The sequence below is a fragment of the Diabrotica undecimpunctata genome, chromosome 3, assembly GCF_040954645.1.
Source record: "Diabrotica undecimpunctata isolate CICGRU chromosome 3, icDiaUnde3, whole genome shotgun sequence".
Lineage (NCBI taxonomy): Eukaryota > Metazoa > Arthropoda > Insecta > Coleoptera > Chrysomelidae > Diabrotica > Diabrotica undecimpunctata.
In genome coordinates this window covers 101,067,193-101,093,811 of record NC_092805.1, presented here as the reverse complement: position 1 = coordinate 101,093,811, position 26,619 = coordinate 101,067,193, and the positions used below count along the sequence as shown (strand labels likewise).

Genomic DNA, 26,619 nt, shown 5'->3' with positions numbered 1-26,619 from the left:
TACACCACAGCCAAACATCGTGCACAATATTCAATTGTGAGACGCTTATCTTAATCCGTCAATCGTTTTCAACCCGTACTCGGTACGAAAATCCACTTATGTCTTTAAACAATATTGCTGATATTTAATTTCAAGGCTGTTCATCAAAGACTTTGCTTTGGTGACACCAACAACTGATTGAAGACATGTCCATGACCTTCGTTTCTTCTGTTACTGGCCTATCCAATCCATTACCGTACGACAAATTTTTTTATATAAATAAATATCCATTAATGCAGAAACAACTCACTCTTCTGTAAATAATTTTAATACTTCAGCGAAAATATCATTTGGGCTAAGCTTTTAATTTTTGGTGTTAATTTCAATGCTTGGTCGAGCTCTCATCCTTAGATATATACAACTTTATGATTGGTGTTATGATTTGAGCTTCTTTGATCACTAAAAAGAGTTTTAGCTTTCTTTTAGCTTTTCTTCAGTTGTTGCCACAACTATACCTATGTGAAAATTGTACTGCCTCTGCCTCTGGTTAAACCATATATTTTGATCGAATCCGATTATGGTCTAAATTTAATGAAACGTGATGTGCGTCAAATGTTTCCACTTCAGCGCATTCTGCAGATAACTACTCTTCTTTAGCTTGCCTGCTTCAACCATCTTTAGAATTTAATGGATATTAATAAAATTTGAAACAAATTGAAACATTCATCGAAAAATCGATATTCCGCTTTTCGATTAATAACCCACTAATTTGCTCATCAGTAATGAAAACAATTCCCGTAATTCTGATTATCATCCATTAAACATTACTTTGGTATAAACGTTTAAACGTTGAGTTTAGCCCACCTGTACGTTTCCGAAAATTGGAAAATCAATATTAAAAAAACTTCGAAAACGTTCATCAATATGTTAACCATTTCTATTTCTTATATCAACGACATGTTTTAATTTAAATCGTATAAATTTAGTGATGACTGTGCAAAGAACCACCGGACAGAGTATACGGATTTTATTACGGCGTCATCGGCATACCTAATATTGTTAGTTAAAACCCCAATATATAATATAATTGCTGTAATATAAAATCAATAATGTAATTATTATTTTATTAAAGATCTTACCAAATGATTTAGTTTCCCTGATCCAATTATTTCATCATTGTACATTTCGACAAGAAGACTATCTTTCAAAACCTCCCTTAAATATTTTACTTTCTTAGCACCTACACCATTAGCACCATCATATATCACTCTATTATCGTAATTGTCTTTATTATACTTATCACCTCTTATTCTTAGAAAAGCGTTTATCAGTTTTCTGTAGTACCCTAAAAAACACCATAATGATTTAATGATAAAAACACCATGTAACACAAAAAGTATCAGTAATGAAAAGAAAGTAATATTCACACCGTGAAAAAGAAAATACTAAATGCGATATCTGAATATAAAGAATTAAAATACTATCTAGGTACACACCTCAACAACTGAAATGGATAATTCTAACTTTTTCATTTAAAAGTACTCGCGAAAGGAATGTCTTGTATAGTACAACTCAGGATTTATCGTGAATATTTTTTGAAATGATATCAATTCAGTTAAATAGAAGTGCTCTTAATCGTTTGATTACCTGATTAATAACAATTAATTGGAGAATTCGTATTACAAATATGCCTACATCGACTAAAACCTGTGTAACTCGAGAAATTGGTATATTGAACAAGTATATCTTAAGAAATCGCTCGACGACTAAATGTAGTTTACTCTCTTTATTTGATATTATTTGTACTTCGGAAATCGGAAATTTCCGAAAAGAAAATCGAAACGTCAAAATACACGTATTTCCAAATAAAATTGTGGTTTTTCCTATTAAAACCAGTAAACGACCCTTAAAAAGAAAATAACTTCAGAACCATACTGAATGTAGCACAAAATATCATAAGTAGAGCGTGGAATCGGTCTTCAACAACACGAACTGCAGCCTTCGCGCATGGAGGAGAACGAGAGTGAGTTACAATTCATGCTGAATTCAAATTCAATTCATGACTTCCAAAATAAACATAGCTACACAGCTTTAATAAGAAACAGTTTTAGTGCAGGTTACTCGAAAAGTACACACCCTATACTGAAGGTGCAGTAGCGTGTGTAAATTGACGTGGACAGAAAAGGCAGTAACTTGAATTTTCAAAGTTAAAGCATTATTTGTTTAGTGATGAGTCAATATTCCGTTTGTACGCCTGTAATGGATATATAATTTCATGAATAAAATGAAAACTATGATATATCGAGACAGAGTTATAGAGCCGACAAGTGTACAATATCTTACTTGGAACAATATGTGAAAGATTCGTTTTTTTTTTCTATGATATTGCCCGCCTCCTCCGTACAAAATTGTAAATGAAAGGATACAATAGGATGAAATAAAAAAAAATGGATCGGCTATCTGGCTCAAAAAATATACATTGTATGAACACATTTGGACTGAAATATCAAAACGGTTAAACCAGATCCAGCATCCACCCTAAACGTTAGGAACTTTGGTAAAGAACTGCAAGTAATTTAAAGTAAAGCAAACAAAGAGCCAAGGAATGCGAAGAATACCGTACGATAAGCTTCATGAATCGTCTCCTAAAACTGTTAGAGATAATCCATAAGCCTTATAACATCGCCTTCCTCTGCCAAGCACGTATTCCAATATTTCTCATGTCTTCATCGATATTATCAAGGAATCTTGTTCTGGGTCTTCCTCTTCGTTTCTGGCCAATAGGTCTCTCAAGAAGCGTTTTTCTAGCTGGGTCATTTTGGTCTATCTGCATTAAATGTCCTATCCACCTCAGACGTCCTATTTTAATATGTTTTACAATATCTGGTTCCTGGTATGTTCTATAAAGTTCGAAGTTGTATCGTCTTCTCCACACTCCATTGTCATTCACCGCTCCATACATCCGCCTTGGTACTTTTCTTTTGAAATATCCCAACATGTTTTCATTACTTTTTGTTCGAGTCCAGGTGCCTGAACCATACGGACTGGGCGTATTATTATTTTGTAGAGTTTTACTTTTGTATTTCTCGATATAATTGAGGATTTAAGGAGATTGAGCCCAAAATGACATCTGTTGGCCGTGCAAATTCAGAGGTTTATTTATGCGGTAGTATTATTTTCAGTGTTAACGAGAGCTCCCATGTACACAAATTCGTTCACTGCTTCGATTACGTCGTTTTCTATAAGTGGGCGTGGGGTTTGAGGCTGCGTGCTTAATTTCATATACTTCGTTTTGTTGGTGTTTATTAATAAACCCACTTTGTAGATAATTCTTTCACCCAACAACATTGATATCATCAGCATAGGCAAGGATTTTCAATGTTTTTCAGTGGTTTTTTCTAAAATTTTTGTCTCAGGGTTACAATCTCATGAATTGTCGATTTGCCACCTATGAAACCAGCCTGGTATTTTCCTACTATTCGTTCTGCGAATGGTGGCCATACGGTGGCATAGCACTGTGGAAAATATTTTATACACTGCGTTTAGAAGCGTAATTCCTGTGTGGATAGAGCATTCAAAGATATCTCCTTTTTTGTGTATGGTGCAAAATATTTCAATATTCCAATCACTGAGGAGGGATTTCTGGGTCCACACTTTTTAAGAGCTGCTGTAGTGACATTATGGTATCGTGGCTACCTTCTTTATATAGGTCAGCTGGTATATTATCTATTCTGGGTGATTTGTTTCTGGCTAGTTTTTAACTGCATCTTTCAACTTCAAGAATCGTTGGTGGTTCCTCTTCCCTCTCGTCTGTTCCGCCTATCTCATCTCTTTCGTCTTCCAGGTTTTCTTCTTCTTCCTCTATATTAAGTGCCTCGTTAAAGTATTCCACACATCTATTCAATACATCTTTCATTGTTGTTAATAGGTCACCATTCTGACTTTGTCCATGTAGTTGTCCATTGTAGTTGTCTTGAATTCTTTTCTGTTGATGTTAACTTTATGCATTCTTTAACAGAATGCTCTGAATTATTTCTCTGTTAAGATTTTCTATATATTTAAGTACCTTATTTAAGTGGTTTCGTTTTTTTCTTTTGTTATCTTTCTCTTTTCCTCTTTTCTTCTCTTCTCTTTGTCTGGTAATTATCTACAGTTGTTCTAGTTCGTCGAGTAAGCATCTTTCTGTAGGCTTAATTTTTTTATTTTATTGTATTCTTGCATTCATCGTCAAACCAATTTTACGGGCACAATTTTCTGTTTCTATCTGTCTGCATCTGTCTGGCCTTCTTCATTTACATTTTGATTCTTTAGCCTGTTGATGATGTTTTCCGAGTACCGTTTTGCAATTGTCGCATCTCTTATCTTTTGCACATTCCATTTTTTTCTATCCATTTTATATTTTTGCTGTTTTGTTTTAAATTCTAGTCCTCAATCTTGAGATCACTAGGCAATGAGATAGATAGAACCACAACCTCTCTTGGTATAAAAGTAATAATGTGCAAAAGATTGGAAGCATTTAAGACTGGCTTGCCAATTATGTCTGCACCATATGGAAAACTTTTTTATTTTTAGTTTTATAAAAAAAGTTATTCTTTATAAAAAGTTCTGGATGATCTAAAACCTAGAATACAATCATCAGATATTAAATTTTTTTTAGTCATATACGCGGTTTGTCAAAAAAATATGAATTGGTATTCTGTCATTGTTTGATTAATTAAAGATGTAAAGATGCTTTATGGCATAATTAATTCTACAGTCTTGTGTCCTCAGTTATTTGAACAGGTTGGTGTGCATGTACCTTTCCGTAGAACACGATTAAACCAAACTTTTTATGTTTCTCTTCACAGAACCAACTATTAATATAATAATTTTTTTATCTCGAGCACTCTAGCACAACAAGATGTGCAAATATTCACCCAGATCTAGATTTTTTTGCACCGAAGATGAATTCATTTCTGATCTCACGCATCTGTTTATTTCAGTGGCTGTGGAATAGATAGTCATAATTTTGATATGTAAAACTAAATTACGTGATTAAGTTTGTGATGTTTATATTTTATTTTGTTTTATTGTATTTTTAATTGGCACACATAAACATTGAAATTTTTGTAGATAGGTATACATTGAAAATTTCTTTTAAATAAGTATATTGGAATATAATTATTGTAAACATTGTTAATCTTATTGGGCAGCAGTCCGTTAAAAATAAATAAATAAATTTTATGCAAGAGTTAACAATATCCACATATCGTTAGACATGCAGAACTTTTTATAAACAATGACTTTTTTTTCATAACACTAAAAATAAAAAAGTTTCTCATATGGTGCCTGCTTAATTTGACACATTGTATAAGAAGCAGATGGGAAAAAGAAAAAGAGAACAAGCACTGGAGGAGTGTGCAGAGGCAGAGAAAGCTTGATAAACGTCGAAAAGTGATACATCATAATGAATATATTACAACATAGAAGCAAGACCTGCAGAGCATATTCAGCATTTAAAGCCACCAAAAATAGTTCAGTATTTAATCAGTAATGTTTATGATCCCCATTTTACCCACTGTGTTCACAAGAAAATTAATTTTATTGCAGATGCTAAACTTACCTTCTTCTGTGGGTTGACCATAAGCTCTATTAGTATTCTTACAAACTACAAAATAATGGACCTGAGGCGTTGTGACAATACCATAATCTACTGGTTTCCCCGACAATGCTAGTACTCCATCTTGGACGGCTTTCGCCAATGTGGGACTACTGGGTCGCGTGTCTTTTCCTATAACTACCTCCACCCTGTCGCCCATGTTATCGATGTTGAAGAGTTTGATAAGTTCATTGATTGTGTCTTCCAATTTTTCGTCACTGGAAATATATGTCTATTTATAAAATTACATCATTTTTTAAAACATGAATACATATCAAATCAAAATGACCACATTATTTACATCTTTATAAAGTGCTCATACTTTCCACTAAATTGTTATAACACATCTTATCTGATTTAAATCTAAAGTTGTGACAGTAGCTAGCTTAACTACCGGCGAGTTTTATTGTGGTGCGTGTTCAGCTGAAGCTCACTCATGATGATACCAAGTATATTCAATGCAGTTAAGACAGAGAGACCTTAAAGGTAATGGCAATGAGGAATAACTTTATGGAGCTTACACTATACTGAGATTGAGAAATCGATTTCAAAGGCGGATGAACCAAGATCAACGGCATAAGGATGCAGAAGGCAAGGAGAAACCACTGCATTAAAGATCCCTACGGATTCTCAAGAACAACCACAAATGGACGTAAATTAAACAGTGGCCCCGAGTGCCCGGCGTCCCTTTAATGAGACAGGGGTGCGAAGAATCCCCGGGCGGAAAAACAAATTTAGTGTAAGCGATCTAAAACGCATAGCAATGTGGAATATCTTCTTATGGTGCCTATCCGTTACGGATGTTGGACACTAAGATGGCTATTCTGACTTTGTTGACTGCTGCCCTGAAAAGTCCGGTAGTGGTTAAGTTAAACCATTTTCGCAGGTTATGCAGCCAGGATATTCTTCTTCGTCCTGGACCTCTTTTCCCATGCACTTTACCTTGAAGTATGGTCCGAAGTAGGTCATATCGTTGTTGATTGCGCATTATATGGCCCAGGTATTCTAGTTTGCGACGTTTTATGGTTACGACTAGTTCGCGCTCTTTACCCATTCTATGTAGTACTTCTTCGTTGGTAACTCTCAGGAAATTCTCAACATGCGTCTATAGCACCACATCTCTAATGCTTCGAGTCTCTTCAGTGATGCTTTAGTTAAGGTCCATGACTCCACGCCATATAAAAGAACGGAGAATACGTAGCATTTTAGTAAACGAACTTTTATTTCTAATTTTTATATCGTGGCTGTTAAAGACCTTTTTCATTTTGACGAAAGCTGATCTTGCCTTCTCGATTCTTATCTTAATTTCCGTCGATTGGTCCCACTGTTCATTTAAGTTTGCATCCAGATAACAAAAGTTGGTGATTTGTGTTATAGGTTGTTGGTTAACTAGTAATTGACCAGGTGGTATCCTATTTTTGCTTATAACCATGTATTTGGTTTTTTTGATGTTAAAATCAAGCCCAGCCATCCTGGAGACAAGTGTCTGCAGACCTTCAAGACTGTCTGCAAAAATGACATTATTATCAGCGTATCTTATGTTGTTCAATCGTTCTCCGTTTATAAGTATTCCCTCGTCTATGTCCGTTAGCGCTAGGTTCATAATGTGCTCTGAATATTGATTGAACAATAATGGGGACAATATACATCCCTCTTTCGCACACCTCTTTTTATCTTTATGTCGTCTCTTAACTGATCCCCAACTCTAACAGCTGCAGTTTGTTCGTAATATATATTGTTTATTATACGGCGATCTGAATCGTGAGTCTAAGCTGAGAATCTACAAAACAGTAATTAGACCAGTGGTCACATATGGATGTGAAACGTGGACCCTCTCAACCACTGATGAAAATCAACTAAGAATATTTGAGCGCAAAATACTAAGGAAGATATTTGGACCAACCCAATGCAGCGATAGTTCGTGGAGAATTAAAATGAACCACGAGCTGGATGAACTAATGCAGAGCGCAGATATTGTCAGATTTGTAAAATCACAAAGACTAAACTGGCTTGGTCACCTAGAAAGAATGCCAGATAATCGAGCTGTAAAAGTAGTCCAGAGATGGAAGCCCCAAGAAAACAGAACAAGAGGAAGGCCCCGTAAAAGATGGATAGACGACGTAGAGAGGGATCTTAAAACCATGAACATCAGGCAGTGGCGAAGGAAAGTATCCGACAGGGCAGAATGGAAGAACATTGTTAAGCAGGCCAAGACTCACAAAGGGTTGTAGCGCCATTAGAAGAAGAAGAATATTATACGGCGATCTCTGCTGTCTAGACCAATTGAATTTAATATTTTCATCAGTTCGTCATGTTTTATTCTATCGAACGCTTTCTGGTAATCAATAAAACACACATATATATCACAGTTCACGTTTCTACATCTTTGAAAGAGAACTTATATTGCAAAAAGTGCCTCTCGAGTACCCAATGCATCCCTGAAGCCGAATTGTGTGTTTGTCATGTGTTCTTCACACTTTTTATATATTCTTTTATGTATAATTTTTAAAAAAGTTTTCAGGAGATGGCTCATAAGGCTTATTATTCGATAATCTTCACATTTTTTGGCATTGGGTTTTTTAGGGATTGTTATAAAAGTTGATCTTAGCCACTGTTGGGGTATTTTTCCAATTAGGTATATATTGTTGAAGATCAAGGTAAGTCTTTTTACTTCGTCTTTATCCATAATTTTCAAAAATTCTGAGTAGAACTCGTCTGGTCCTGCGGCTTTTCCCTCCTTAATGTTGTTTATAGCAGCTTCTAATTCCGCTTCGAGAATAGGTGGTCCGGTATGGTCATTTTTATTTTGTGTGATGGTGACATTCCTATCGTCTTCAAATGTTGTTGTCACATAGTTCATCCATGTTGTTTCTGTTTCTTCAATATCAACTATTGGATTGCCTTGAGCGTTTATTAAGTGTCCCGGCCTTTTTGATTTATAGATGCCTGCTGCTTCTTTGATCTTTTTGTGGAGGTTGAAGGAATCGTCTTTAAGTTCCAATATCTCTATTTCTTCACACTGTTCTTCCAGATTGCTATTGTTAGCTTCTCTGGCAGCTTTTTTATCTTTGTCTAGAAATTGATATGCAACGTAGTCTTTCCGCTTGGATTCTCTTCTTCTGTCCATCTGTAATATACCGTCGGTCATCCATGGTTTTTTCCTTTCTGTCTTTTTCGGTCGCAGGTATTGGTCTAATGTTTTCTTCCCAATGTTTTCTAAGTAGTTTATTTCTGTATCAACGTGGAATATAAGAACATTTTATGAAGCAGGAAAATTAACAACAGTCATGCTAGAAATGGAGAGATTATACATATAAGTATTGGGCCTTTCAGAAGTTCAATGGCCAAATTCTAGAAACTACACCAAGGATAATAATACTATTTTCTACTCAGGCAAAAGCACTGGAGAACACAGCCATGGTGTTGGTATTATTATCAACAATAATTTAAAAGAGCTCCAAAATATTCCATCCGGACCGCAACGGAAGGCAGTTAAACATATATGTAATAGATCCGAACCTACCGAATGAAAATGTCTGGCTCCAGCAGAGCGGGGGGACAGGAGTATCCCTGTCTCGTTCCAGTTAACGCGTAGAAGACCCTATAAGAATATATACTGCCTAATATAAAGTTAGGATCACCCCGTAATATGAAGTTATTCTAGAAACTTTAATTTTGGGTATTTATAAAGTATTTTTTGGATTTTAGCGTAGTTTACTAATTGCTTTAAAAAGTTGTTGTTTCTATAAACGTTTAATAAAAAGGACCATCACTCAAATTTCTAAAAACCATTATCAGAATTGTTTTTGTTTCTGGGATTTTATCGATGGATTGTAAATTGTTTTTATAGTGTTTGTCATTCAATGTCTGCAATGTCTTAGTGCATCGAGAAACCGAACAATCACACCAGTTTCGCTCTGAAATTATCTGCAAGCAGTGAAAAACATAAATATAAATGAGTAGACAGTTAGGAGACGACTTCATCCTGCTGGATTATCTTCTCCAACTAGCGCTACTGGGCTGATGCTTTTCCGTGAACATCGGATTGTCAGATTGAATTTTGCACGAGAACACTTGGCTTGGGCAATAGCGGATTGCAGTGGTTTATTGTTTCTGATGAATCTCGATTCTGTCTTAAGTGTAAGCCTTTATGCTTTACGTGTAAGCCTTTATCAAGAATGAAACGTTGACTGCGCTTAGGTGCCTGATAGAGGACTTACAATCTCATTCTTTACCTTCTTCTTCTTCTTAACATGCCATACACCAAAGTGCGTAGGCGACTATCTCATTACTAGAATTCTGTTCTTGGCGGCGTGACACAGCTCGCCTGTATTGTGTATTCCTGTCCATTCTTTAATATTCCTTAACCAGGATAATTGTTTGCGGCCGGCTCCTCTCCTACCTTCGATCTTCCCTTGTAGGATTAACTGTGGTATTTCATATTTTGCTCCTCTCAATATGTGCCCAAGGTAACCAATCTTGCGTTTTTTAATTAATTTAAAGAGTTCTCTTTCCACGCCGGCTCTGTTAAGGACGTCATCGTTTCGAACTCTATCCACCCAAGGTATGCGCATCATTCTTCTTAATGACCACATTTCAAATGCTTCAAGTTTGTTGATAGATGTTTTTTTCAAAGTCCACGTTTCCATGCCATAAAGCTTCCATGCTTCTTTACCACGAAGACAAAAATATTTTAGACTCTGTCAAATATTTTTTAACATTTAGCTTATGATATAAAATAAAAGCTATGAGGCAAAAGGTTAATGAATCATTCGTCTACGTATAGCGGTTTAGGTTTTCCCAACGAATAAGCACGGCTTATCCCAATTCTTTCGTAATACATTTTGTCGCACAAGTATGATATCGATTTAGAAAAACACGACCGGTGTTATGGTACATAGATTGTAGGTCTCGTGACACGATGTTAGAAAATATTTTTGTGAGTTTAAAGCTAAATATGGAAGGAATGAAAAAAAAATCAACGTACGTGCACCAATAATTTTTATTTCAAATAATCTAACTACAATCTAAATATGTAATATCATCTAAATTTTACAGAGTTTTGATTTAGGACATTTGGGAGCTCACTTAATTTATAAAAAAATTTTGGAATATTAGTGGGAAACCCTGTGCCTTTACATTGACTGTTACGTAATATGTCATTAAAACTTTCGCATCGTATATTATTATGTCACAGTTTTGAAGATTTTTTTCTATAATGTAGTATTGCACTTTAGTCACAGATCGGTCAAATGCAATTTAAAATATATTTTGCTTCAGAGTTTCTACACTTTTCGAAACATAAATAAAAATCCGCGTTTCTAAAAATGATGATCTCAGTTTCGTAGGAAGTGTTTCAAATATACTCGATAAATTACTACATGTTTGTCAGAAAAATAAAAGTAGACATGGAGGCATAAACAAATGAACTGGCGTTCTGAAAACCATCTAAAATAAATTTCAGACTTACTTTCTTTACTTTTTAGGGCTATTTACAGTTTCTTTGTTCTGTATCGAGTTACGTTTACTGTTGTTTTATTTGCAAGTTAATAGGCGATCGAGGGTGCACTCTAAATCCAGGATCTGACAAAACGTGGAGCGGCATTCTTCGTCGGCGAAGAGAAATAGAAAATACATAATATAAATAGACAAAATATAAAGACGGTAACCAACGCAACGTGAAATACTTACCTCTCCAAACCCTTCCGATGCGACTAGAGACGGGTACGGTCAGCGGTCAGTATCGTGGTAATTTTACTATAGAGTGGTCTAACGAAGTTGTGTTGGAATTTTTATCATTGTATAAATTAACAAGCATACTAAAATTTTTACCGTTAACACTGGTGGACAAAACTAAACTAAACATTCGATCTCGATCAAGATTCTACGAACGAACTTCACCTTCTAGGTCATAATCATTCTTTTAACAATCAATTTCAAATTCTTCACATTCAAAATAAAGGACTTAAGCTATCAATATTAGCATCTATGATAATTAACAAATTAAAAAATACAGATATAATTCTGAATGTACAATTTAAGACAAACAGTTCTCCCTCATTCAGTTAAAGACTATAAAGTGTTAGACACATAACAAAAATAGCTCACTTCAGGAAGGTACTGTGCCGAAACAGCTGTAGTGATAATAAATTATAATAAATTTTGTGGAAGTTTTGAAAACAAAAGTTTTTTAGTGTTTTTATTGTTATATAAAATGAATTTCCATCAAATAACGGTCGAATCCATCGTCACTTAGACTCACTTATATTTAAATTCCCTCTTTAAAATAATAGTATGCCAAAATGGCTATATGACTAAATGGTATGTGGCTAAACGCTGTTATTTTGGCCTTTGGTCTATGTCCTCAACTAAGAGCGAGAAATATGTCAAGAGCAACAAAGTGCAAACTTTATAAAACAATAATAATCTTTGAAAGAAAAGTATTGAAGACCATATGTGGCGAAGTTACCGAGCAGGGTTTGTGGAGAAGGCACTATAATTTTGACTCTTTAGATTTTTTGATGATGCAGATATCGTGAAAACCATCAAAATAAAACGCCTTAGATGGGTGGGACACGTTATGAAGATGGATTAAAGTGATTCTGCTAAAATAACCATGCTAAATACGCCGGTCGGAAGAAAAAGAAGGGGGCGACCTAAACCCAGATATCTGGACGATGTGCAGGACGATTTAAGAAAGATTGTAGTAAGGGAATGAAGAAGATACACACTCGACAGGGAAGGGTGGAAGAATGTTTTGAGACAGGCCAGGGCTCGCGAAGGGCTGTAGCACCAACTGATGATGATGCTAAAATGAACAGCACTATTAAATACCAAGCATTCCAACAACCATAAGTAATGTTCTAGAGAAAATACCACCCACCAATTATTATCAATAGCTCAATAGTAAGAGCTACAGAAGAAACATAAAATCAATATTGTTACATACATAAATAAAGAAAAATATCTCTCATATTTTCATAATCCTTTAAAAAACTGATTTCAACTTATGTAGCTCAAAACCAGAAAAATCGATATTATTTGAGGAAACCAATTAACAGTTTACTTACTGCAACTAAAACCTCACTTTTTTTGATCGCAAAGAACGAAGTTGTTTATTTTGTTGTTCATGTTCATGGTTTTAAGATCTTCCTCTACATCGTCTATTTAACTTTTAAGGGGCCTTCATCTTGTCCTATTTCCTTGTGGTTTGCATCTCTGGATTACTTTTACAACTCGATTATATCTGGCATTCTTTCTAAATGGTCAAGCCAGTTTAGTCTTTGTGACTTTACAAATCTAACGATATCTGCGCTCTGCATTAATTCATCCAGCTCATAGTGCATTTTTATTCTCCACGAACCATCGCTACAATGGGTTGGTCCAAATATCTTTCTCAATATTTTGCTCTCAAATATTCTTAATTGATTTTTATTAGTAGTTGAAAGGGTCCACTTTCACATTCATATGTTACCACTGGTCTAATTACTGTTTTGTGGATTCTAAGCTTGGACTCACGGTTTAGTTAACTTACTTTGCAGGAGTATTGGATAAATCCCGTCTGTCAGCAATAATTAATAATTGTTGACAAAATTATTTGATGAAAACGTAACAAAATCACACGTTAGTTCAGCTTAAGCGTTTTGGTGAGAATACTTTCGTGTTAGAGTTTATACGATTAAATTACTTGCATGAGTTACTTTCATCAACATTTTGAACTAGCCGTAAAACTGTTCCAGTGTTATGAAATTATTGCTTGCTCTATGACTCAAACATGCTCTATAAAACTCATCATTTACGTAATAGTATTAGGTAGACAAAAAGCACTAAGTATTTCCATTGTTATCATATCGGCGATTTTATATTCTGTCTATAAGTAATTGTTTTAAATTATAAATGTAAAAAGAAATTTAAACCAACCCTGGGTAATAAAAACTGAGTGATTCCGTATAAGTTACACATGAGAAAATTTGATCGATATTGAAATCAAACCTTCTCACATTTCTAATTTTAATATAGTTATATTATAAAATTGCCAATGCTAATGAATGCAATGCAATTGTGAGAATATTTGAAGTAATACGTAATATTATTCCCTAGCTTAACTTCTTCAATTCTACATAGACTTATGCATGTCCTTCTATATATTTAACATCATAACATTTCTTGTGAGTAGTTTTCTTATTTTACTATACTTCCAAATTTTGGTATAATTTTACTATATTTTATTAATTTTTACCTAATTGATGCATGTCACTGAGTCGTCACGTTTGTCAATTGCTAAAATTTTTGTATGTGGGTGTGTATGTATTTTTTTTCTTTTGTAAATGTAGAAAAATACTTTTACGTATTATCAGGACTAGATGTTCTACCAGGTATACAGACTAAAGACGTCCTCCTTCTTTTGCCTTTGTCTCCTGCGCGCAACCGCCGTAGGCCTCAACGGGGGAGGATCTAGTTATTGCTCTTCCTTCAGGTTGTCGAAGTCATTGCTTCTCTCCTTCTAAGTCTTTATTTCCAGCTATCCTCCTTTCAATGAGACGAAGATCCCGGAGGACTTTCTTCGCAAATGTACTGATTGCGTCCCAAGCTGCTTCGACGAAATCATTTCTCCTACTAAGGTCTCTGGTCGAATTTTCTGTTTGAGAACAGTTTCTAAAATATTGCGTAGTAAATTGAAACGAGGACACATGAAGAACTCGTGTTTAATGTTTGCAGTCTTCACTGACTCTGGGACAGGACGGACTCTCTGATGACTCATCATCTTTGATATGCTCGAAAACAGCCATGTGCTGAGAGCATCTGCATCAGATAATAGTTGACCTCGACATGTATCCGGTTCAGCCAAACATGAACCTGTGTAATAAAACAATGCGTACACTTGCCCGTTGCTACAGAATCCCACTGCATTTGCCATAGACGCATGCTGTTTTGCCGTTCTCTTGTTCTGAGATAATCAAACCACAATGTAGTTGTAATTGACCCTATTCGTCGATAAAGGGTCTGTCTTTCTTCAGCTAGCACTCCAATAGGTAGCATCCCGGAGATGACGTACACTGCGTCCTTAGATACTTTACGGAATGAACTGGCAATTCTTGAGACGCTATACTGATGTGACCTTCCTCCGTGATTTCTGAGTTTCGAGGGTATCAGTACAAAGGGATATTCCCTATATTAACACTTACGTGACTACTGACACGATACTGACCCTGCTGCTTTGTTTTGGCATTAGCCGTATAAGGCTGCCCCCACTGTCGACGCATTAGCACTGGCATGCTCCACGTGCTGCTTGAAGCTGAGTTAGGCATCAATCAGGTGGTGTGATTTCATGTTCTACAAGGCTCAGCATTTATAGTTTCCACCTGTTATTACCTGCACGCTTGCCTGCCTGCATGGTGGCCTGCGTGGTAGGCTGCGCGATTTGTGCATGTGTGTGGAAGAGTTTAACTTCGGACTAGTCAATTAGCTAAAGGCCGTATGTTTATATCTTAAAATGTATTTCAAATATCGTTTTTGGTTCCCAAATCAAAGGGTATTCTTCGAAATTTATGTATTGATAAGTTGGTATTTGTCAGCTTTCCCTCCCCAAGGATTCCTTGACCAGATTTCTTCGATGTTGTCGTTTTCTGTCAAAAATACATTTGACATATTTTGCCTTTTAACTGGTTATACATAACAGCTTTTATGACAGAAGACTACAACGATCTTTATATCGGACTATTTAAAGCAAAAAAATTATAAATATCGATATTTTCTTATCTAAGTTTTGTACAAGAATTATACAAAAACAGCAATATATAATCCAAAAGAGTTCAGCAGCTTTGAATTGGAATTGTTTTAGCTTCATTGATAATAAAACTATAGTGTTTGTTTTTTTTTTGTTTCTTGAAAACGATTCTTTTATTGGGAACTGATTTATGACAATTTTGGCCATGTTGAAAGACCACGTCAAAATTTTATTCAATTCTAGGAACATACTTAAAAATAAAAACTTTTAAATGGTTTATCATATGCAATACAATGTCATTTAAGAAAAATGTCGATGATGTCATATTTTTGACAATGTCACTAAAAAAAGAAATCCTATCACAGCGTAGGAAACCGGAAAAATAAAAGTCGTGTTTGGTGTCCTCAGTCAACGATGAAGACTCCTAAATTGCATGTTTTTCTTTCACACTGCATTGATTCTTTTTTTTTTTTTTCGTTCACAGAAACATATTTCTCAACATAGGTATTTTTAAATTTGCAATTTCTAGTTAATAGAGACCGACCGATTAATCGGCATCGGCTTCGGCCACCTTCGGCCAAAATTCGGCTTCGGCCAAAACAAAGCCGAAGGTTTCGCCGAAGGTGGAATAATAAAATGCTCTGTCAGTATACTATACGATAGAAATGAAATAATCTCTGAAGAATATGCTTCGGCGAGTCTTTGATAATTTGAATAGTATTTACACCCTATTTTATACCCTTAACTAAAACGTTTTACAAACTTTCAGGTCAGGTACCTAGTAGGTAGGAATAAATTTTAACAATAGGCCAAGATGTCTCAAAGATCATCATTTGAATATTTCTCACGTAGTAAAATTCTAATAATAATTTTATTGTATTTGTTAAAACTCACGATTACTGGTGTTTTGACTAGATACCTAAATGGCAAAACATCGACCATCGACTATGAATGTTTCGACTTTAATGTTTTTTAATGTTATTTATTTTTATTATCGCTTCTATTACCAAATAATGTATAAATGTTTGACTTTTTTATCTCATAATTTTATATTTTTGTTTATCACATATCAGGTAATGAAAATATAATGCACATTATTTAAATTATTAACATAATATACGTAACAGGTATATTTTTAGTCACTTTCGGCTTCGGCTTCGGCCGAAGGTATCCTACAGACCGAACTTCGGCATCGGCTTCGGCTTCGGCCAAAAAAATCACATTCGGTCGGTCTCTACTAGTTAACAGTTTAAAATTATTTTTTACCCTTTCCTAATTTCCTAAATTCAATATAAAGTTTAACAACAACAATTACTTTAATAAAAATTTTAATGGGTCTATTTAAGACTTATATAATTATCCCTCGTACTATAAACGTTCCTATAAAAACACATAGACCTATTTTAGATTTTCGAGTTCACAAAAAACGATTATCAAAGTTTGTTGACTTGGTATTGAAATGAACCACACTGACACTGTGTCGAGTAATAAAAATTCGGGATAGACAGCTATTCCGGTTTGCTTTACTATTTTAATGAATAAGGGCATAGTTCAAAAGCGTACTTAATTTGATTAATGGATAATTTATTAAGTACGTTTTATTTACAATTTAAAACAAAAGACATCGTACTTAGTGTGCGTTAAATTTTTCCAATTTCTAATAATTAATTGAAGTAATTTTTTATATTATAAATAATATTATAGTTCCGTATATTATTGTTTTCCTTATGTGTTAATAAAACTAGTATATAACCATACACTTTTTGTTAATCAAAAGATCTTATCTAAAAGAGCAGACGTTTATTTCATAGTATTCTAAATTTTGTGTTCCATTCGTTCAACTACCGTTTGTATCAACTTATTCGTTCGAATACAATAACTACATAGTATTCTAAAGATTCCTCTTTACTCTGTTTTCAACAATGTATTATCATTTATTCCTGATGTTCCACTAGTTGTAAAACCTCAGAACTGGTGTGCAAATGTAACTTGGCCTCATGTTTACGAGCATCCACTAGCTCAGTGCGAGCAATTAGTAATTCCAGTAATTTTTCTCATGCATTTGTTAGTGTTCGCCGAATTTTGCAGTCCCAAGTTTAAGATCTCTGCAATTTGCAAATATTACGGCTGTTTTGAGTCTTAAATAAGAATGGAGAAGCTTTGGAACCATTATCCATCTGTTCAAGAGGTAAGAGTAAAACTTTAGGAAGTACAATATAAATAATGCACAATAAAAGCTTTTGATTAAATGACTATGCAGTGATACGATAAAAATTTTTAAAAAGTTTAAGAGCGTAGGTGCAAAATTTCGGGCCAATATTTTTTTCGAATCCTGAGAAAACTAATAAGTATTTCTGCAAAATTTAAATGCAGAATGAAAGATTACACTATTGCCGAGGGCCAAAAGTATCTGAAAACTTCTATAATGTTTATTTTAATAAGTCACAGGGGTGAAAAAGAAGAGAAAATTTAGTGTGATTTTTAACTTCAAATATCTCACTCAAAAAAGCTTTTTGTTTATTCTAAGGCCTTTCGGCCCTCGATAATAATGTAATATTTCATTCTGAGTTTAAATTTTTCAAAAATACTTATTAGTTTTCTCAGGATTCGAAAAAAATGAATGCATTTAAAAAGCATTGACCCGAAATTTTGCGCCTACGCTGTTAAGTCGATTACCATAAACAAATTATATCTGCATGTTCTTATAAGTTCCCATATTAATTAATATGGAATTTTTATTAATATTTATTAAAAATATTACCCTTATGGTTTTTTTTTATTTTCAATAAAAAAAAATCACTAAACCCTGGCTATGCATTCATTTATGTCAGCATAAGTTGATTTTTTCATAGTTAAACCCAGAGGTAGCTATGGAAAAATGGCACCAAACAATAATATTGTCACTTAATGTTAAATGTATTTTGTTTTATTGTAAAGCTTTTTGCCATTTGTGGATTATACAATGGGTCGAGGTAAAGTTATCGATGATAAAATTTGTTCAATCATTATTAGATTTTTTAATTCTAGAAAATCAAATTCGAAAATCGCGAATATGTTGCAACTGTCACGCTATAGTGTAATAAATATAGTCATAAGATACAAAACAACAGGTTCGGTCGTCACAATACCTATAAATGTACGAAAAAATAAAATAACCGAAGCAGATCGAAAGGCATTAAGACGCATTATAGTGAAAAATCGACGAACAAATTATATGGAGTTAAGCGTTTCATGGAGTGACGATATTGGAAGACACGTTTTTAGATCAACATTTTACCGAGAGGCCCACAAATTAGGATTTGGTACTTACAAAGTAAATTTTATAGTTGAAAAAATTAGTACGAATTGTTTTTAATAAATTTCATTTTATTTTAGACTTAGGAAAAGCCACTTTTAACATTACAACAAAAGAAAAATAGACTAAGATCAATAGAGCATAAAGATTGGACTCAGTCACAATGGGATTCAATATAATGGAGTGATAAGTCCAGATTTGAAGTGTGTGTTGTAAACAGTAGGACTCGCAGGAAAACTGAAGCTTTCCATCCCGACTGCCTGAAGAGAAAAGTCAAATTTCCTGCATCTGTCATGATCTTGGGCAGCATGTCGTCTAAAGGTTTGGGAAAGTACATTTTATCGATGGGATTGTAAACACGGACAAATATTTGAATATTTTAGAAGAATCTCTTTTACCGACTATGAAACACCGTTTAACATGAGCGGAAGATTTTGTCTTCCAACAGTACGGCGCAGTTTTCATACCTCCAAAAAGAGTTTAAAATGGTTTGAAGACCATGGCATACCAATTCTGGAATGGGTTTCTAACAGTACCGATTTGTCCCCGATAGAGACTTTGTGGCGCGAAATAAAAAAAGCTTTGAGACATTGAAACATTCTGCCATATCCGTCAACGAATTGAAGGAAAAATTGCAAGAAATATGGAATTCGTTTACATTAGAATATTGTCAGAACTTGGTACAAACTATGTCTCGAAGAATTGTGCATGTCATTAAAAATAAAGGGGATGTAACTCAGTGGTAAACTTTCACATTTTGTTTTGTTAATATTACATATTCTATGCGTTTTTCTAAATTTATTATCATTCTATTTAATCAATAGTTTTCATTACATTATAAAATATTTTCTATAATTAGGAAATTCAAAAATGTTTTTCGATGCACTAAAACTTCTAAAATTTACGCTGCGCTTTTATTTTTGTCCTCTAAAATTTAATTTTCTTATCAATCTAACGTTGTAAATTTAGAATTTGAATATTCGTTGTAAATTTAGAATTTGAATATTAACCTATCTCATAAAATAATAGAAAATTTCTATTCTTGTTAAAACATATAATAGGGAATGAAATTCTCTTTGATTCAAGCTATCGGTCAACCCCTGTTAAAATACAAATCTACTTCATCAGAAATAGAAATCAACTTGTTCGATAAATTTCTGAATATATTATCTTTAAGGTATTAGCAGGGGTGGTGAGAAATATGTAAGATTCATGAGTTATATCAGGAAACTAAACAATTTCGTCCTCCTACGGCAGTACGAAATAATCTGCAATATGAGAATATGTTATAATGATTCAAAAATATTTATTTTTTTTTAATTCGATTTGATTTAGAAATCAGTAACTTTTACGCGATCCTATATCAGGTTTTAATTCGGCGTCTTCCACTTACATATTCGAACGTTAGTTTATCACAAACATTCGAATAAACATCTTAACATCTCCAAAGAAAAATAGTGTCTCTTGAAATAGAATAAACATTTAATGTTTGTTTTTATTGCGTTTATCGAGGCTTTGGATTAAGATCGGTGTGAAAAGCGCCCGCTGGACACTCTTAGCCCGTTGGGGAACTTTTGCGACTGAAATTGCGATGATGTGTGAAAATATTATTCATTACCGGTCCAGCATTTTAACAAGCCGGTGATCTGGCTTCTTTGGCCAGATACTTGTGGCTTTGTCCCCTAGTATCAACAATTTTCAGTTCACTCCATTAAAATTTAACTAAACATTACTGTCTTTGTTCACTCGCCAGAGATAGGATGGAAAGTTTTTTTGGTTTTTATTGCTGACCATGGTTTAGTTAATATTGGGAGACAGTACTTCTTCTATTAAAAGAACCCACAAGTCTACAGTGAAAGCAAGTATAGTAAAAGAAAGAAATCCACAGTAAGTTTTTACCTTTTTTATACTGCTTCAGCAGATAATTATTAAGCTGAATACTTCCGTGGTCAATACGAAAAAGAAAAAATATCTCATTATTTTTATTTTTCTTCCACATGTACCCAGTGCAGTGAGTTTTTGTGTTTTTTGAAGGGGTACATCCCGTTTTTTGCATGTTTTGATCACTATTGTTTTTTTTTAAGTAATGGCCATTTCTATTTGTAAGATCTAAATTAATATGTCCAATTAAACATATGTTTTGGCTAATAATACATATGGTTTATATGCAACAACATTGTGTTTTTGATTATCTTTTTTTTGTTGGGCCACATATAAATTCCCAGTTCTCCCAATTGGCTTTCTTCTTCAACCGGATCTCTGATCATTTTTTCGGAATTTCTGTGCCTTTTCAATCGTAGACGTAGAAGTCAAATCAAAATATTCCGAAAACGGTACACAGTATCGAGTTTTACCAAGAGTACCTTCTTCGTGTAAAATTGAATGATGTTTAAGTTTACTTGAAACTTTGATTAATAATTATACTCTTAAAAAAGTTAAATTGACTAATACTTAGTACGATCCGTGTAACTAGCGCCCTCTATGCGAATCAGATATAAAAACAAATTCATGGGAGGTATCAGCTTCCAAAACATATTCGTACAAAATTTCATTACAATGTTGCCAGTAGTTTCGGCAAAATCGTAAAAAATGCGTAAAATTTTTTTTTCTTCAACGCCCTGTATCTTGAAAACGGATGGCGTTACAAAATTTTTTTACTAAGCAAACCCCAATTATTTTTCAGTTTTTTACCTACCCTAGAGACAGGGTTACCTTTTTTTGAAACACCCTGTATGTAATTGTATGGATGTTGGTGTATATCATTTTGAACATTTAATTTAATAATTTAAAATTTAGTTCATTTTATTTACTTTGTATTTAATAAGTTTTTCTATTAATGTTGCACATTTCGTTTTAATGTAGTTTTTGACGTGACGCGTAAAATTTGTCGTTAAAATTAGCAAAACATATGCGTTAGGTTTGGTTTTTAAGAGGTGTAACACTTGAAAATCATAAATTGATACTTTTTCACAAGAACAAGGTTGAACATATGAAAAAAAATCATGGATGTCTGAATTCTCCAGAGAAATGCCTGTCTAATGATGTGCAACACATGGTCTATTCCTTATTTAAAATTAAGGGTTTGGAATAAAAGTTCACCTGCTTCAACATTTTCACAAAATGCAATGAATATTGTCCAATATCAGGGTGGACTCTTTTGAGTGGCCAACCCTATATATTGGCGATGACAAGAATACAAGTAGTGAGAAAAAAAAAACACCTCAAAAGACATTGAGTGACGATTCTAAGAATGGTGAAACAAAACGGACATCACTGGATACAGATCAGTAGAAGCGACAAAAGAAGTTATAAGATGTGTTCAAAAAATACCCGGAATTTTTAAATTTCGCGGGTTTGGAGAGTTCAATCGTCAAAAATTTTGCAGCTATATTCATTGTTTACCTTGTCTGTGGCAGCCGCTTAGGTTCGACGGATTTTATGAGCTTGGCGATTTCCATTTGTTTAAAAAAATGGACCAAAGAATTAGTATTAAGTTTTGCGTAAAAATGAAATGAAATGTAATAAAGTGTGTGAAATGTTAACAAAGGCCTATGGTAAAGATGCTACAAAAAAACAAGTGTTTACGAGTGGTATAAGCGTTTCCAAGATGGCCGTAAAAGCCTTTTAGGATGACGAACGCCCCAGCACATCAAGAACCGATGGAAACGTAAAAAAAGTGACAGAAGTGGTTATGAACGACCGCCGAATCACAATCAGAGAAGTCGCTGATTAAGGTGGCATATCAATTGGGTCTATGACATTTTTTCAAACGTTTTGGATATGAAACTAATGTCAACAAAATTTGATCCATAATTGATGAATTCTGAACAAAAACAGCGGCAAATGGAAGTTGTTCAGGTGTGACTAAATAACGTAAACGACGATCCAGATTTACTCAAAAACGTTATACTTAACAGGTGACGAAACATGGGTTTATAGACATGGCGTCGAAACTAAGGTTCAATAGTCCCAGTGGAGATATTCTGGTTCGCCAAGACCAAAAAAGGCTTGACAAGTGCGGTCGAACGTGACGGTTATGCTCACTGTGTTCTTTAATTTTAATGGCATAGTGCACCATAAATTTTTACCACAAGGTCAAATGGTCAATAAAAAGTACTACCTACAAGTTCAACGCCGTTTGTGTGAAGCAATAAAAAAAAGACCGTATTTGTGGAAAAACAACTCATGGTTTTTGCATCACGATAATGCACCAGCGCACCAGCTCACAGTTCATTGCTTGTTCGTGAATTTTTGGCCAAAAACAATACTGTAATGATGCCCCAGCCTCCATATTCGTCAGACATGGCTCCGTGGGACTTTTTCCTATTTCCAAAAATAAAGAAAACTTTAAACGGCCGTCGTTTTCACAAGCATAGATGACATTAAAAGCGCATCGCTGATAGAACTAAAGGATATCCCAAAGATCGAGTTTGAGAAGTGTTTTTACTTATTTTACTTATATTTATTGCAACAAACACCATAAAAACGTCGGATCCAAATTTTCGGATTCTCTTTACTGAACAAATTTACTGTTTAACAAAAACCTACTATAAAATATTTACAACTTTTCGCCTATTAAAAGCATTTATTTTATTTATTGTTGTCCAACTAGCGAACAATTACTTAAATGTATTTGATACGTAATTATTTAATAGCAGTTGGCTGATATATAGAGTAAGTTTACATTTGGCATCGAAAACAAATTAAGGATGGATCAAAAGGTCAATTATGTTAAACGATTCAATTCTATCAATAGTATCTGTCTTGAATCATTTTTTATCTTCCCGCTTTTTAACAAAATAAGTAAAACAAGAAGTATTTCTTCGCTGGTATTTCTTATACAAGATAAGTTGCCTATTTTACCGTTGGAACAAAATTTACATTTGTATCATTTTAGAACATATTTTTCCGGATTTTTCGATATTGCCGGATAATATATTTTTCATATTCAAAACAGTTTCTTAGTAGTAGAGTCTTTTAGAGTAAACCTAGGGCGGCAAATATCCAAGGGCGGCAAATTTTCAAACATTGATATAAAAATATACTTATAATGTAAAATGTAAAATGTCAACAGAAAAAAACCAAAAAAATGTAAACATCAATACTATTATAATAAGCTGCAAACACTTTAGCATTTCTGGAAAATAAACGACAAATTGTATCAATTCTTAATTGAAAAATATATAAGAAAAGTAATAGGTAATTTTATAATCTTACGTGTCTTATTATCTTTTTTATAGTTTAATAAAATATACGAATATATACGAATAAGGAAAATGATTTTAGGATGTAGGAATGTATGTACGCTATTTAAGACTCATTACGACTATGGGTTAGATATTGGAGTCTTAAGTACGAGAAAAAGAAGGGGAATGGAAATTAGATAAAAGGTAGTTATCTACACTTTTATAGCGGTATTAGCAAGGAAAAAAATGCAAGACCATGACAACCCGTTAATAAACGGATTATTAGCATGGAAATAGACTTGTGATGCCACAACATTACTATATTAGGCATCTATTTTTCAATATTTGCCTTCACAACGCCAATATTCCAACAGACTGTAACAACGCTGCTATGATTCTATTGCATAAAGCAGGAGACAAAGCAAATTTAGAGAATTACAGACCGATTAGCCTCCTCAGTCATATATATATATATATATATATATATATATATATATATATATATATATATATATATATAACCTCCTCAGCCACTACTATGTCACCTAAACTTTTTAATACTGTGCTGGAACATGCTTTTAAGAATTTGGATTGGCTGACAAAGGGAATAAAAATAGATGGAAACTATCTAAATAACTTACGTTTCGCCGATGATATAGTCATAATAGCTGAGGACTTAGGAATGGCAAGAGAGATGGTACAGGAACTCGTTGAGGCTACAGAAAATATAGGTTTAAATAATAAACATCTCGAAAACAAAAATAATAACAAATTTGGTACCCAACCAGAACATCAGTATTTGTGGGCAAGAAGTAGAACTCGTAGATAAATATAAATACCTAGGACATGAAAATATGCTTAGCGGGGATAATTAGACCCATGAACTAAAGAGAAGAATCGTTCTTGGATGGGTAGCATATGGAAAACTGAAAGAAACTTTTAAAAGTGAGCTGCTCACATGCCTGAAGAGAAAATTATTTGATAAATGCATCCTCTCGGTGTTGACATACGAAGCAGAAACACTTACTTTGACAAAAGCCTCGGCTACCAAACTAAGAATCGCACAGAGAAGAATGGAGTGATCCATGTTAGGAACTTTGGATTGGGAGTTGTTATGGGTGACTTTAATGACAAGTACTTTTTACAAAATTGTTATTTACAAATTACATATTACTATATTTTTAATGCGTGAAACCCCACCATAGGATCCAAAAATCTGATCCCACCGCCCAAACTTATATTATTCAAAAAAACTTACAAAGAAGTAAAAACTTCTGGTGTATGATGGTATATTATTTTATTAAAAATAATTAAAATTTATTCAAAAGGACCAAAACGTTTTCAGTTCAGTCGCACCATTATCAGTGAAACATTTTAAAAGTAGTTAAAATTAGCTAGTAGTTGAACTAGGTTAGAAAACCTTTAAATTAGATGAAACAAGGTCTATGTTATGAGATTACACCTAAAGGGAACATACTATTTCCCTGCTCGAGAAACGGGGACTGAGGGAGTTACTGAGTGTTACAATTCAAAATAAAACTGCTTGTGTTGGGACATAATAATATGCACCACGTATCCCAAAAACAAGATTAGGTGTGACACGCGAGTTACAGTACAATGACCGCTACCATCCAGTAAGTTCCACCACGTGGATTCCAACACGGGGCTACCACTTGAACATTCTGGACTAAATTGCGACGTATTGAACAGCAAGATCAGCAATTAATAAATTATAAAAACACCATGTTAAAATCAATATTTTTCAGTCTGATTAATTAAAAGTCTGATTTAAAATATAGTCTGATTTAAATTAATATTGTTGTTACTAAAATCTTTGTAAGTCGAAATAAAAGTTTTAATTGTGAAGTTCAGTTTTTAAAAAAGTGTTTTTCCCAAGAACATTCATAATTGGCGCAGAGTCAGTACGGAAGTGGAAGAGTCTTTATAGATCCTCGTCACTTTTAAGTGTTTGTCCACTGTTCCAAGAACCAGCCCCAGGGAAACCGTCTGCAGAGTTCACCTGAGGGAATTAGAGAATTAGAATTTAGAAGAAGCCTTCAGGAGCAAAGGAATGCACATCGGCATCGTCTTTATCCTGTAAGCGATTTTATTATTACTTAGAATTAAGAAGATTAGATTTTGAAAGAATTTTTAATAAATCAGACTCCTCTGAGTCCTTAGATTGAATCAGAGCTAAATTAGAAGATAAATAAAACAAAGATTTGAATAGATTAACACAAAGATTAAAGTAATTTAAAAATATCTCCTCTAAGTCCTTAGATTGACTTTAGAGTCAGATTTAGACAAATTGAATAGCTTAATAAATACTATATATTAATAAACATAGAGATTAATAGATAGAAAATAAGTAAATTAAGATTGATATATTTATATATTGATTATTGAAAATTACTATACCTATTTGACCATTGACTATATATTATATTGAAAATTTTTGAAATATGGCAGTTCCACAATTTGACGTTAAAAATTTATGCATTCTTCCAAATTTTGACGGAAATCCAAATGAATTACATGAATTTATTAAAGTTTCTACAATACTTCTAAACCATTATTATGACAGACTTAATGCAGCTAATATACAAAACAAATTTTTGCTTCATGGTATTATCAGTAAATTAACAGGTAGAGCCAAGGAAGTTATATCTGTATATGGATGCGAAAGTTGGGACGAAATAAAAAACGCATTAATTCAAAATTTTGGAGACCAGAGAGACGAAAATTCGCTTACAAGGGATCTAGTAAATTTAAGACAAGGCTCAACAGAATCTAT

General features: G+C 33.7%; 1 protein-coding gene across 1 annotated transcript in view; it reads right to left on the bottom strand.

Annotated features, from left to right (window-relative positions):
• nst (phosphoglucomutase 3-like protein nst) overlaps positions 1-26,619 on the bottom strand; it is a 67,434-nt gene that overhangs the window by 26,055 nt on the left and 14,760 nt on the right. The window contains exons 4-5 of the mRNA XM_072526413.1: positions 5,582-5,835; positions 1,119-1,324 (exon numbers count right to left, since the gene is read on the bottom strand). Of these exons, the coding sequence (XP_072382514.1) occupies positions 1,119-1,324; positions 5,582-5,835 (460 nt within the window). The remainder of the gene's footprint in view (positions 1-1,118; positions 1,325-5,581; positions 5,836-26,619) is intronic.